At 45.9% G+C, this 13905-nt stretch overlaps 1 protein-coding gene across 1 annotated transcript; it reads left to right on the plus strand.

Annotated features, from left to right (window-relative positions):
* The first annotated feature begins 9194 nt into the window (after positions 1–9194).
* On the plus strand, positions 9195–11244 carry LOC147646090 (uncharacterized). Its single transcript, XM_086873934.1, has 2 exons — positions 9195–10290; positions 11177–11244. The coding sequence occupies exons 1-2, from the start codon at positions 9534–9536 to the stop codon at positions 11242–11244; spliced, it is 825 nt and encodes a 274-aa protein (XP_086730060.1). The 5' UTR covers positions 9195–9533.
* Positions 11245–13905: the final 2661 nt, after the last annotated feature.

The raw sequence follows: 13905 nt of genomic DNA on the forward strand, positions 1-13905 counted from the left end.
CCACACTGCCTTTGGAATATGGCCAACTGGACAAGTTTTGCCAGAATGCTGTGGCATTTCTATTTGAGGCAGAAACAGCAATGGCATTTGCAGGAAAAACCAAAGGAGGAGCGGTGCAACACAAACATCCTGTGCAGATGCAGGTTGTGCAGATTTGACTCGAGAGTATTTGGGTTCCTGCCACTTGGATTTGTATCCCGAAGAGAAATCTCTTTGGCTGGAGGAGAGTCTGGCTGAAGAGAGAAAGCAGAAAGAGCAGTGAGGGTGCTGTGCAAGGTCTCCTGTGGTGCAGAGCTGTCAGCGACTGTGAGAGCGGGCCCAGCCTTGGCCAGGCTGGAGCCCCAGCAGAGCCCTGGCAGAGCCCGGAGAAGCCTGAGCCTCGGCAGAGGCAGGCTGGAAGGAGGCCCTTGGAGCTGCAAGAGGCAGCAGCCTGGCCCTGGCTGCCTCTTGCTGGCACCAGGCAAATCCTCCGCTCTCAGAGCCAAGCTGGCAGCTGGCTGCTCCTGAGGGGAAGCGGCGCCGTGCTGGGCACAGCACACACTGGTGCCATGGGCTGTCTGGAGTCTGCACAGGAGGAGAGAAAGGCAAAGAGCAGCCCAGGGCTGCTGCCCTGCCTGACCATTGCTGCGCTTCTGCCGCCTGCCCTGGAACTCCTGGCAATGGTCAGCAGTGTGTGCAGCACTCTGGGCACAGGGGGAGGGAGCCGGGCTGCTCCGCAGGCTCCAGCACAGGGCAGTGTCCTTCAGGCACGGCATTTCTGCCAGGGGAACCGAGGCCAGCGTGAGGCACTGACAGCAAGTCAGGGCACATCTGCACGAGCCAGTGCCTCACACAGCTCTGGGACCAAGCGCCTGCAATCCTGGAGCTCTGCACTGAGCCACAGCAAAGCTGTGAAATGCAGAGGGTTTTGCAGAAATATTCAGGGGCACCAGGCCAGCCTGCTTGGTGCTCTCTGGGGCACAGCAAGCACTGTGCAATGCAGCTCGGAGCTGCTGGCAGAGAGGGACTATGGGCATGTGCCTGAGGCTTCTTCTTGAGTAGTGATTTGGGAGGGAGCAGAAGGGTCTCAGTAGGCAATTGGTGTTTTCTTCATTAATTGCTTAATGAAAGATACAATGTGGCCTCACACAGCAAGAGCACTTGTAGAACTTACTGACTATAAGTTTGTGTTGAATTCCCAGAAAAGGGAAGTGTTGAAGTGTAACAAAAAGGCCTTTTGAATTCAGTTAGCCCCTGAGCCTTCATCCAAAACAACCACCAGGAGGCTGACAACTACCTCATGCAGAGCCCTGCTGCAAGGGCTTCCATAATCATGGAATTAGAAAATATGAAGCTTAGGAAAGTAGAATGTGCCCATTAAGTTTAAAAAGTTTAAAAGCTTGTCCTGTGCAAAGAATGGACAAGTGAGTTTGTGGTGGAGCTTCCCCCTCACTCCTGGTGTTGAATAAACGAATCCCTGCTCTGCAGGCCCTACACTATGGAGTACTGTTTTCTTGACTACTATTTGTGCATCATAATCATGCTATGCTTTTCATTGTCTTCTTAGAACCTTCCAGGCATAAAGTGAGTAAGACAGTGAGTTGTGTATTGATAGGGCCGAAGAAACATTTCCAAATGCCATCCTGGGAAAGGAAAGGACACGAAACAGCGCTGGGGAAGAGCGTCCCTCGCACAGCCCTCAGAGCTGCCACCATGCACAAGATGGCGGCCGGGGCTGAGGCTGTGCCACCATGCACAAGATGGCGGCCGGGGCTGAGGCTGTGCCACCATGCACAAGATGGCGGCCGGGGCTGAGGCTGTGCCACCGTGCACAAGATGCCGGCCGGGGCTGAGGCTGTGCCACCGTGCACAAGATGCCGGCCGGGGCTGAGGCTGTGCCACCGTGCACAAGATGCCGGCCGGGGCTGAGGCTGTGCCTCTCAGAGCGCTCTGCAGCCTCTGCCAGCCCAGCCCCAGCCCCGGAGCAGCGCAGGGCGGGCAGAGCCCCCTTCCAGCCGTCTGCTTCAATGGACATTGACAGACACCCGGGCCACGCACACAGGCTGACACCTTTGCTCTGTGCACACAAACACATACCACACACTTGGGAACCTCGGCTGGCAGCATTTTCAGGTGGAAATACAAAGAAACTCCAGGGTTTGAATGTTTTCAAATAGAATATTTCATTTGCCAATAAAAAGATTAAAAGCAGAAAGGGGCATCCCAGCCTGTTTCTTCCATGCAGGAATAGTGTCACAGTGACTGTGAGCTGATGAAGACGGAGATGGGATTTAATCCAAAGCAGATTGTGCAGTGGGTGCTCACCTGTGATATGTATCCCTCACAGTACCTATTTATTTGGAACACTAGGAAGATTATGAGGCTGGGCAAGATATTAACCCTTTCAATACAGACATGAGACCTACAAACCTTGTTCATCTCTCCAGGGACAGAAAAGGACAAAATAATAACACACAAAAAAACAACATAAAAACATCAAAGTCAGTAAAAAAAAAGGCCAAACCTCAGATAGAAAAGAAATGAAAAAATGGCAGCTGAAACTAAAATAATCATTTAGTAAGGCCATAGAGATAATCACTGATATACTAAAATATCTCATTTAATTCATGAAAAAAAGTATAAAATAAAGTATTAAAACTATAAATCTAAACAAAAGCATCCATTAATGAAACAAATGTTAAAATAACTGTAATCCCATGAAAAGCCTGAACAGAAAATAAATAAAAACAATAACATGCCCATTGCACCCAGGGAGAGAAGTAGAAAACTTCCATTTCCAAAGATGATCACAAAAACAAATGAAGAAAACTTTTGCCTTCAAACAACTCATCCTTAAAATAACACCCCATGAATTCATAACCCATAGACACACCTCTAGGAGGGCTGTAAAAATGAGAAAAATGTCACAATAGAAAATTTTTTTCCCAGATGTCTGCTATTTGTAAAAATGAAAAACCACAAAAAACCTGTTTCTTGTAAAAAAGTCTTCATGATACAATAAGAAAAAAGTCCTCTCCCTACAAAAAATAATAAAAAACTCTTGTGTAATTAATACCGTTTTAACATCCCAAGTTCTATCTCTATGCTGTCAGTTTGAAAAAAACAAAAACAAAAGTTATTCAGGAGAGGAAAGGCGTTCTGTAAGTTTTATTCTGGTTTCTCATTCTTATAGTCCTGTTAATAAAGTTTTTTATTCCTTCTAAGTTTAAAGCCTGGTTTTCCCTTCTCCTAGTCCATATCTCACAGTGAGAAATGAGTAAGTGCCCTGGAGATTTCAGCCAGCGCTAAACCCACCACATTATTTAGTGCATTAGCCAAAAAACTCAAATTAGCGAATCTCAGCCACTGCACCAGGCTGAAGCTGAGGATCCCCAGCCAAGCTCAGAGGGAGGAGAACACAGCATTTGTGGGATCCTTTCCAGTCTGACTTGCTTTAGCTGGAGCCTGGGGGAGGAGAGAGCAGGAGAAGGGTTGGCTGAGTCCTCTCCCCTCTGCCTTGCCCTTCTCTGCTGGATCCTCAGTTCATCCCACACCCACCCCAAGACTCCATCCCCATCCTACTGGGGCTGACGGGATTAAAGGAGATAAAGAGGAGATAAAAAAGATAGAGAGGAGAGAAAAAGAGAAGTTTAAATGCAGTTAAATATGAAAGAAATGCATATGTTAGTGAGTGCTGAGAGTTCCAAGGGAGCTGAAGGGTTTGCGAAGGGCCAGGAGCCCGTGAAGGGCTCAGGAGCTGCTGCTGCCGGGAGGGAGGAAATGCACCAATGGCTCCCAGCAGAGTCTGTGCTTTGAGGCTCTTTCCCAAACAGCTGCAGGAGGGAAAGCAGCTGAGTTTGGAGGAAGAGTTTTCTGCTGAGGTTTCCTGTTTGGAGCTGTCACAAGCTTGAGCTGCTCAAGGGAAACGCGGCTCTGCTTCCAGCAGGGCCCAACTGCCCGGGAGCACAACTTGGTTCCCTGGCCCTGAGCCAACGGGCAGCAGCAGCTTCTGTTCCCTCCTGGCTCTTGTGTCATTTCCAGCAGCACAAGACACAGCAAGAAAAGCTCCTCCAGAACATGCCATGAGAAACACAACCTGATTTCATTGCATGAAGGAGCTCTGACAGTCCCACGGGCTCAGGTTTGTTTGTCAGTGAACAGAGCAGGGAAAAGCACAGACACATTCCCTGCACAGGGAATTCACAGGAGGAAAGTGCAGCGCTGGAGGATGAGCTTGGATACAACGTTCCCACGGCAGTTTTGGGGATAAAATTGTCAGGAGAGAGAATAGAAAAAGTGCTACCAAGGGTGGTCTGGGGAGGGCTGGTGCTTCCCGGGAGGCTCCCGAAGCTCAGCAGTGTGGTAGAGTGGCTAGCTAACAAAGGTCGTGTTCCCATGCAGCAATTAGCTGAGAAAGAATTAAACAACAGTAGAGTGTAGTTGGTATGAGATGTTGCAATGTCAGAAAGACCTTAGTGATAACTGTGAACTGAGAACAGGACACTGTGATCAGAAGAATGTGAATTCAGCACAGATGAACGACCACAAGAAGGTGGAACTAGGTGGAGTTGTCCTTAAATTAAATACCCAATAATGAGCTTGCTTTTGCACTATGTAGGAGCCTAATTATTGATGTTATATAGGGAGTTTGGAGTTGCCAATAAAGGAGACTTGCTGATCATTCATATTGAGTGCTGCTTGTCTCCCGCCGAACTCATCAAATGGCGCCCGAACAAATGGGACCCTTGGGACCTTTGGGACCTTTGGGACATTAAAAAGCGAAGGCCACGGGAGTCGGCGACAGGGGACGGGTCCTCCGCAGCAAGGACGGCGAAAAGCAACGGTGCCGCGCCCCAGGCGACCTCAGAGGAGAGTCCTGGCCGTAACGTGCTGCCAAACCTTGTAGGGCTGCAACAGCGCTGACGGTAAGATGGAAAGGCAAGCAGCACATGATTTATTTACCTGCTTTTTAGAAAAGCCACAGCTTAAGGGTTTTGATTTGCTCAAGGAGCTCCCTGGACTTCTTGCTTGTGGGTATGCTCACGCCTTTGCCTCCCACTGCTGGGCAAACACTCCTGTCTATGCTGCCCATGGAAAGAGGGAGGGAGAGTCAGAGAGAAGGAAATAATGAGAAAGAAATTCCAGAGGAAACGCTGAAACAACGAACAGAATCTGTTCAGTTACGGCAGGATGTGATATATCCTGAACTATTTGCTTCACTTTTGGAGTCACTCTTAACACTACAATCTTATTTAAGTTCCAACTTTGCTACCCTGGAAGAAAAGAATCCAAATTTAGATTGGTTTCCACCCGAACCAGGGGGACATGGGGGAGCACTGAGGTGTGCGCAGAGAGCGGGGGCACCCCCGGGGCAGAAGCAGTGCAGAAAAAATTCCAAGGCCACACTGAACAATTACAGAAACAGCTGAGCAGGAACAGGTGGCTCAGACAGCTTCAGAAAGAGACAAAATAGCCAAAATTCACAAACTATATGGTACCTAGTTCGAAATTCATCACTGTAATTAGAAGTTGATAAGCTGGAATGGTCACCGTTGTTACCACCTGGTCCTAAGAGACTTTTGTGTCTTTGCCTCGCCTGCTTTTGTAAAAATTGTGCCCCTTTTTTCCTCTATCAGTGAACAAGAGAGATTGAGAGAAACAGCTGTATGTGTTAAAGTTAACTTTGTGAGGTGTTTTTTTGTTTTTTTTTTTTCTGCAAGAGCATGTGGAGAATGTGAAGAAAGGTAACAGCAGCAGAGAGCAGCAGCAGGGCGGGCAGTCCACCCCCCTGCTCCCTCTCTAAGAAAAAGCACTGGGATAGTACCCAGTTTGTTAAAAAGTCATGATTCATGGGTTTTTAAAAATGTTTTTATATACCCTGTTAGAGTTAATTTTGTGTTTTAAGTAATTATGAGTTTATGCAGTTGCAGTTTTTTAGAGTTTTCCTGGAGAAATTATTGTGATTCTTTGAAAGTTTAAAAAGGCCCCTTTTCAAAAAAAAAGGTGTTTAAGGTGAATATTAACAGAAGTTACCTTGCAATAATTAGCCTCAAAACCTAAGGTTAAAATATAGTATAATTTACAGCTACTAAGAAAACCTTCCAATTGATGTTATCTACAAAAGATATTTATGGTTTAAAAAAATTAATTAGTTAAGAGAACTTCACTGTACAAGACAAAGTTAAGTTAAAGTATATATTACCCATTTGCTTGTTTTTTCCACTATTTTAATAAGGTAATTTCAATGTGAGTCCTTTTGTTATATAAAACACATATAACTGCATATATACCAATTTGGATTTTGGATTTTAGTTTAAGAATTAGACTTAATGTTTCTGAAAAGTGCTACAAAAGCTGAATGGCAACTTGCCAAATCCTGTGTTGTTGTGGTTTTTCTCTAGAAATACTGCACTTTAAAATCCTAACCAATTTGAACATATACTAGGCAAATTCCTGTTTTGAATGAGTATTTTTAGTACCATTTGCAGTTATTGTGGGTTATTCTCAAAGCTAGATGACATAGAATTGTGATATACTTGTTACATTTTTATAATCTTCATAGTGAATCCATGTTACTATTATATTGTGTTTAGAAGGTATATATCAAACTTTTAGTTGCCTCTTTGTAGTAACAGAATAAGATTAAGTTATGTTTTTATTTAATATAGATTAAGTGTTAATAGAATTAAGAGAAGTCAAGTTTTATTATGTTTAGGCTTGAATGTTTTTAAGTTAAGTTTTATAACTTAGATATTCTTTTAAGGTTAAGTTTGTTACTTCCTTTTGTCATAAATCATTACTGTTAGGTTTAAATATTGTTTAATTTAAATTGTTTTATGTTTTATTGGAGACACTTGTCTAAACTGCAAAGTATAGTTATTTTCCTAGAGAGATGAAGATAGCCACAACTGAAACAGCTGTGACAGAACACTGATGAAACCTGCTTGTGGATAGAAGGGAATGCAGTCTGTGACACCCTTGACTTCATCAGGAGTTCTATTGGTTGTTACAATCTCTGCAGTTTTTGTTTGTTATAGCTTTCTTATTTTTCAGTGTTTCCAGAATTTTAAGAAGATTTACCATTGCTGAGGATCAGCTGCCATGGGAGAGGCTTCAGATTAAACCAACTGCTGCATGGTTTGATTGGTCTGGTACCTGAGGCTTCTGATCATTTGCTTTGTACAAATGCATTTTAACAGTTTGCTGTGCTGTGAGCATCTCCTAGCTGCTACTATTGAGAACCTTGTTTTAGAAATGAGTTAAGAGGCATCTTTCCAGTTTAAAGCCAGGCCCTGGCCAAGCCTTGACTTTACCTGGACGGAATGTTTGCCAGCAGATCCAGATGTTTTCTGTACCAAATCAGTATTTGAGTCACTTTTTGACTCAGCAATTTGACCCTATTAATATGGCAGCTGGATCAATTTTGAAGTGGGCTTGGAGAATCATTTCCGGAGGTGGTGATCCAATCCTTCACTGATGATTTTTCGTTTCTCTTTGTTTGCTAACTATGGGATGCTGGTGCAGTGTTTTAGTAATTAATAGTAGTTTTATATTACATATGTTATTAATAATGTTTCTGATTTAATTGATTTTTAACTGCTATAGGTTCTTACTAATTGTATATAGTTTTGTGTTAATGTTGATGTGTATAACAGAAGTACATCTCATTTTTATTTTTTTTAAAAAAAATGGGGGAAATTGATGCCCTAAAAGCATTTTGATTAGTGTAATTCATTAACTTCAAGGGGAGAAGTGTCTGTGTTTTGTTGGCAGGTTCAAAAAGGTCACCTGTCCATCTGACCAGACTGTGTGCCTCTGAACACACGAGATCCAGTGAACAGAGAAGTCACCACACAGCCTTGGTACTCCAGACATGGATCAGAAGTGGAGCTGTCAGGACACAGTTGTGTCTGAACACTACACAGACAGTTGCCAACAGAAATTCTATGTTGTTATTATGATGTTGTGTCTCTACCAATTTTTCAGTTATCCTTTGTTTTAAGATTTAGAAGGATGTGAAGAACAACCTGAACATCAAAGCCCTCAGTCACCGATCAGCTGCCAGCTGACATCACGGGAGCAGTGAACGTTCCAAGACTGAATCGTGTTAAATCAACTAACATCCAAAAGTGACAGAACATATGGGTCACTCTGGCACACTGAACTGGCCAAAGGTCAATGTGTCTGAGCCTAGCCACACCTGGAGATCCTTTTCACACCTGTCTCATAGGAATCCCTGAATGGGATCCTCCAGCATTTAAAGGTTTAGTCAGTAATGAGACTCGACTGAATCAATTGGCAATGTTGCAAGAGTGCAATTGCACTGTTGGCTTCACATTAAGACAACTTGAAGCCTGCTGGCAAGTAAAAATTATCAAAGTTCTCAATGTTACCATAGGGCCCCCCAGAAGAATTAGATTTGTTAGGTTCCACCAATACCTCAGGTGGATGGATAATGTTTGAACCCCCAACAAAACGTCATTCTAACAAAGTAATGCAGCACTGGGCTGCAGACAACCCTGTAGCTGATCTCGTTACTACACAGAGTAAAGCCTTTATTAGTGGTGCAATCTCACAGAACAATTACCAAAGCGATTAATTAGTTCCATATTCCTAATCTGTGGAGATAGAGCATAGAATGAGATTCCTGCTAATCCACATAGAAAACTCTGTTATTTTGGGAAACTTACTTTGTTTCCATCCAAGTTTACACCAATTGCTGAATGTAGTTGATAAAATAAAAAATATCAGTCAGTCAAAGTGAAGCCTGAATGAATTAAAGCTTAGCAACTCTAAAAAGGCTCGCTTGTTAGACTAAGAAAAAATTGAACTTAACATCCACAATGTTAAGTGAACTTTCAGCTGATGTGAGTAGTGTATGTCATGCAGTATTACAAAATCGAGCTGCAATTGACTTTTTGCTCTTAGCACAAGGACATGGTTGTGAGGAGTTTGAAGGCATGTGCTGTCTGAATCTTCCTGATCATTCAGTTTCCATCCATGGGCAACTACAACAGCTTCAGGATGGGTTACATGCCCTGAAAGAAGATAGTGACCCCACTGGAAGTTGGTTCTCCAGCTGGGGCATCACCGGATGGTTGAGGTCTCTTGTGCTAGAAGGGGGACGGACTTTACTTATAATGTTAATGGGGATGAAAGTCTAAGTTGTGTGTTATCTTGTCTTCATGAAACTATAGAATGAGTCACATCCAAAGCCTGGTTTGTGCAAAAAGAGAAAGGGGGAATTGTTGCTATATTTTATATATTAGTAAAGGCCTGTCTGCACAAACCAGTCTTTGAAATAAGTCGTGATATTAAGGGCTGAAATCCTTGAAACTTGCCTGCAGAAGAGAGAGTAAAGCAAAACAATATCCTTGTGTACAAGGATAAGAATGTAAACCTGTGTGTGTTAGCCAATAGTAACTTGCTCTGCCCGCAGACCCTGTAGAACCCTATAAAAGGTGTGCTAAAGATAGAAATAAACGGCATTCACAATTACTTCTGTTAAGACTGGTGAACAGCTCGGGGGTCTTTCAACACCAAACTATGTTGAGATGGAAGAGAAGAAAAAGCCCCAGAGATGCCGCACAAGGAGGGTCTGCAAATCCAGTCCAGGGAGCTCCGAGGAGGAAAGATCCCCCCAGTGCCAGGAACACGGCCAGAGATCCAGCCGGAGCTCAGAGCAGGGGGAAAAGCCCCACAAGTGCTTGGAGTGTGGGAAGGGTTTCAGGTGGAGCTCCCAACTGATCCAGCACCAGGTGATTCACACTGGGGAAAAGCCCTACGAGTGTGGGAAATGCGGGAAGAGCTTCACCAACACATCTTACCTGATGAAACACCAGGTGATCCACAGTGGGGAACGGCCGTATGAGAGTGGGAAATGTGGGCAGAGCTTCAGAAGTATCTCTGACCTGATGACACACCAGGTGATCCACACAGGGGAACGGCCCTACACCTGCTTGGAATGTGGGAAGAGCTTTGGGTGGAGCTCCTACCTGAGGGTACACCAGCTCATCCACACTGGGGAGAGGCCCTTCGAGTGTCCCGAGTGTGGGAAGAGGTTTCAGCGCAGCTCTGATGTTCTCAAACATGAGCGGATTCACACAGACGAGAGGCCCTTCCGCTGCCCCGACTGCGGGAAGAGCTTCCAGTACAACGGCCACCTCACCGTTCACCGGCGCATCCACACTGGGGAGAGGCCCTACGAGTGTCCCCAGTGTGGGAAGAGCTTCTCCACCAGCTCAACCTTGACACCAACGGAGTCACCAGTAAGGGAAGCCCTGCGAGTGCCCCGAGTGCGGGAAGAGCTTCGTGCGCTGCTCCAGCTCCATCCCCCATGGGAGGATGGGCGTTGGATGATCCCCAGTGACCCCCGTTGGGCAGAGCCCTGGTGATCCGTGGTCCTGGTGATGCGTGTTGGGAAGACACCTGGCTGGGAGGCTCCACATCTTCCTGGCTCCCTGTGGGCACCTGGATGAAAGCAGGGGAATGAAAATCCAACAGGATACAGAATGACAGTGGGAATTGTTGACTTTCAATCTTCAAGAACCTTTTGCCTCAGGAGCTGTGTGGGCAGAGAAAAGGGGGTGACACCGGACTTGGGGGCCCAGAGGGGAGCACACACACTCTGTGGAGGGGAGGACACGACCCCCGTGACCCCACCTCACCTTCCTGCACAGGCAGAAGCCGAGCCCCAGTGCCAGGAAGATGAAGGCCAACGTGGAGCCCCCGGTCCCCGTCAGCATCTTGCTGCGGGTGGCATTTCACGCATCCCTGGGGCAACTGCCGGGGTCAGGACCCCCAAAACCTCTCACAGACATCCCAACCTCCTCCAAGGATCCCCCCAGTCTCTCCCAGCCCACGCAGGACCCTCTGAAACCTCTTTTGGAGTCACTAATTTTAAACAATTAAGAATTAGAGAAAAATTAGAGATTATGGCTAGAGATAGGCCTTGCTGGAACTAGTTAGAGTTAATGATTTAAGTGAGAAGCAAGATTTGAGTTAATGAATCTTGAACTTAGGTAAAAAATTACTTGTCATTGTATGTTTGGTCAGCTGTGCTTATAATGTGAAAAGAGAAACTGATAAACGGGTTCAGGAAGATCACAGACCTTACATCTGGAAACCCATTTAAAAGTCACAAGGAAGGAAATTGGAATTGTACCAAATGTTATTTGTAATGTCAACCATTGTAAAGGTAGAAAGGTGAGAGTGCGGAAGAGTGGTTTTCCTTCATCTCTTGATGACCACTACATGCCAAAATGACCCCCTCCTCAAATTAAGGAGCCCACCATGCAGGCATAATGACTTTTTAAATCATTACCATGCATTTTAATCAAACCTGGGAATGGGAAGTGTTAGCATTATGCATATGCATTAGTATTAATATGTATTAGTATTTTAGATATTTTAAGACTTCTGTAAATAAATAGACACTGGAATCTTTTGTGAACTTGCAGTGCATATTAAGGCGTGAGTCCCACACTCACCCAGTGCTGTGATTAAACATCCACTTTGTAACTTTAAACTGTTGGAGAGGTTTTTTTGTCCATTAACAGATTGGTGTTGATACCAGATCAGTATCACTATTTTGGTAAATCACTGCCAGTCTCTTCCCAGCCTCCTCAGGACCCAGCAGAGCCCCTCCTGTTCCTCTCAGGATCCCTCAGCCCCCTCCCAATTTCTCCCCACTTCCCCAGGACCCCCAGACCCTCTCCCAGTCCCTTCCCAGCCCCACCAGGACTCATCAAGACTCCTTCCAGTCTCTTCCCAGCACAACCAACCTCATCCTAATCCCTGTTTTCCAATGCCCAATCTCCTTCCAGCTCCTCCAGGCTCACTCAAATCCCTCCCAGTGACACCCAGCACCCCCAAACTCCCTCCCAGGGTCCACCAGGACCCCCAGAACCCCATCCCACCCTCCCCAACATCCTTTCAAACCCCTTCCCAGCCATCCTAAGCACCTCAGTCCCTTCCCCAGTTTAAACCAGTCTATCTCAAACTCCCTCCCATTTCCTCCCAGCACACCCTAATCCCCCTCTGGGCCCCCCCAGTGCCTCCCCTTCTGTCCCCGACGCTGTGGGGGCCGGGCCGTGCCCCAGTGCCGGCTCAGGGGGTGCTCCAGGCTGCCGTGCTCCACCTGGCAGCTGGAGCTGAGCCCGCATTGCCGGGGGAGTTTCCAGCAGCACCAGGAGCTGCTGGCTTCAGCTCAAGGGCACCAGCGAGATGGACACGCTGGGGTGGGCGCTTGGAGAGATTGGGCACACTGGGATCAGCTGGGTGTGAAATGGTGCCAAGGCCGGTCAGCTCTTCCTCAGCTCCACGCCAGGAGTGGAACACACCTCTGGAGCAGGATGACCCGAGATGTGGCTTAGAGCAATGCTCTACAGCACTTAACAGCTGTCAGGCACAGTGTGGAGACAAGAATGGGGGGAAGGTCTTTTATATTGGGGTTCAGAGAAAGGTTTAACCACCCAAGGGTCCAGGGACAAAAGACACAGAACACAAGCGTACAGCAATTTATATATGGGGAGGGCCCAGGGGTGGATACAATTTCAACCAGTGAGGGATATCCTGGGGAGGGGAATAGGACACATGGACCAATGGGGTGCTGTGGATTAGGGGATTTCCAAAGGGGACGTCCAAGCAGGGGGTTGGCATAAGGCAGGATTGACAGGGAACATTTGGGAACAAGGGGCAGGGTGGACAAGATTGATAGGGAAGGTGCTGGAAAAAGGGGTTGGGATACAATGATAGGCAGGGCAGGGGAGGAGATAACTTTGGGTTATACCAACAAAGCAGGGGGGTAACAGCCTGGCTTGGCTGCAGGGGGGTCCCAGGGTGTGAGGATGGGGGGTTTGGGAGGGTTCCAGCCCTGGATACAGGGGTGCACGGGGGTCCTGCTGCAGCGGAATGGGAGTTCAGGGGGATCCCTTCCTCTGTTCTGGGGTTCAAGGGGTCCCGGTGCCTGAAAATGGAGGTTCATGGGGGTTCTGGTGCCGAGAAATGGGGGTTCTGGGAGGTTTCCATTCCCGAGAATGGGTGTTCAGGGGATTCCAGGTTCCAGATAAGGGGGTGCAGGGGTTTTTGGGGGTGGGTAAGGGAGTTCCAGGGTTCCCAGTGCCCCGAAATGAAAGTTCAAGGGGGTCTCTGTGCCCAGGAAGGGGGGTTTGCCCGGAAATGGAAGTGCAGGGGTTCCCCATTCCCAGTGTAATAAATGGAATTGATTCGTGCTACTTAAATTGCAACTGTTACTAAAGTTATCATTAGAAACGATCAAGAATTAGTGTTACAAAGCAGATGTACCCCTTTGCAGATGTTACACGTCAAAATTAAGGTACAGGATGTAGTTTAGAAAATAAACGGTCAGTAAAATCAGAAAAAGGAGGAAACTTATGGGAAACATTAATGAATATGTATAAGCATACAGTATATAAGTTTAGCTTGAAGTGCTTTGTTTCGTACGTGAGGTGAGGTGAGAAGAACCCCCCACACCCCAGTCGGTTTTGTTTATGCCTTAAGCATTTGTAACCACTGGCCAATTATATTCACATATATATATATATATATATATATATATGTATCTGAATATATCTACTAAATTGTATCTCTTTTTTACTAAATTCTATTCTTTTATTATTTTGTATCCAATTTATTAAGCTATGTTATCAATTAATTAAATTTGATTGTTTGGAAATTTGAAAGTCATTTATAACACTACTATATCAAAAGCAGTTAAAAGTGATTACAAACTGTGCTATATCAAAATCGTTCTGATTATAATAATTTGCAAAAGCCAGCACATAATACAAAGGGCAACAACAACATAGTTATTTCTCACAAACACAGGGCAGGTTTTTCCCTTGCATGGAGCACTTGCGCCTTCCCCGGGCCCCTTCTGCCCTCCCGCAGAACCAGAGGCATTTT

Source organism: Cyanistes caeruleus, unplaced genomic scaffold (genome assembly GCF_971803275.1).
Source record: "Cyanistes caeruleus unplaced genomic scaffold, bCyaCae1.hap1.1 HAP1_SCAFFOLD_125, whole genome shotgun sequence".
In the NCBI taxonomy this organism is placed as follows: domain Eukaryota; kingdom Metazoa; phylum Chordata; class Aves; order Passeriformes; family Paridae; genus Cyanistes; species Cyanistes caeruleus.

Coding starts and splice junctions, on each gene's coding strand:
- LOC147646090 (XM_086873934.1), top strand. CDS start 9,534: ATGGAAGAGAAGAAAAAGCCCCAGAGATGCCGCACAAGGAGGGTCTGC. Junction 10,291..11,176: donor CCGAGTGCGGGAAGAGCTTC/GTGCGCTGCTCC, acceptor ACCATTGTAAAG/GTAGAAAGGTGAGAGTGCGG.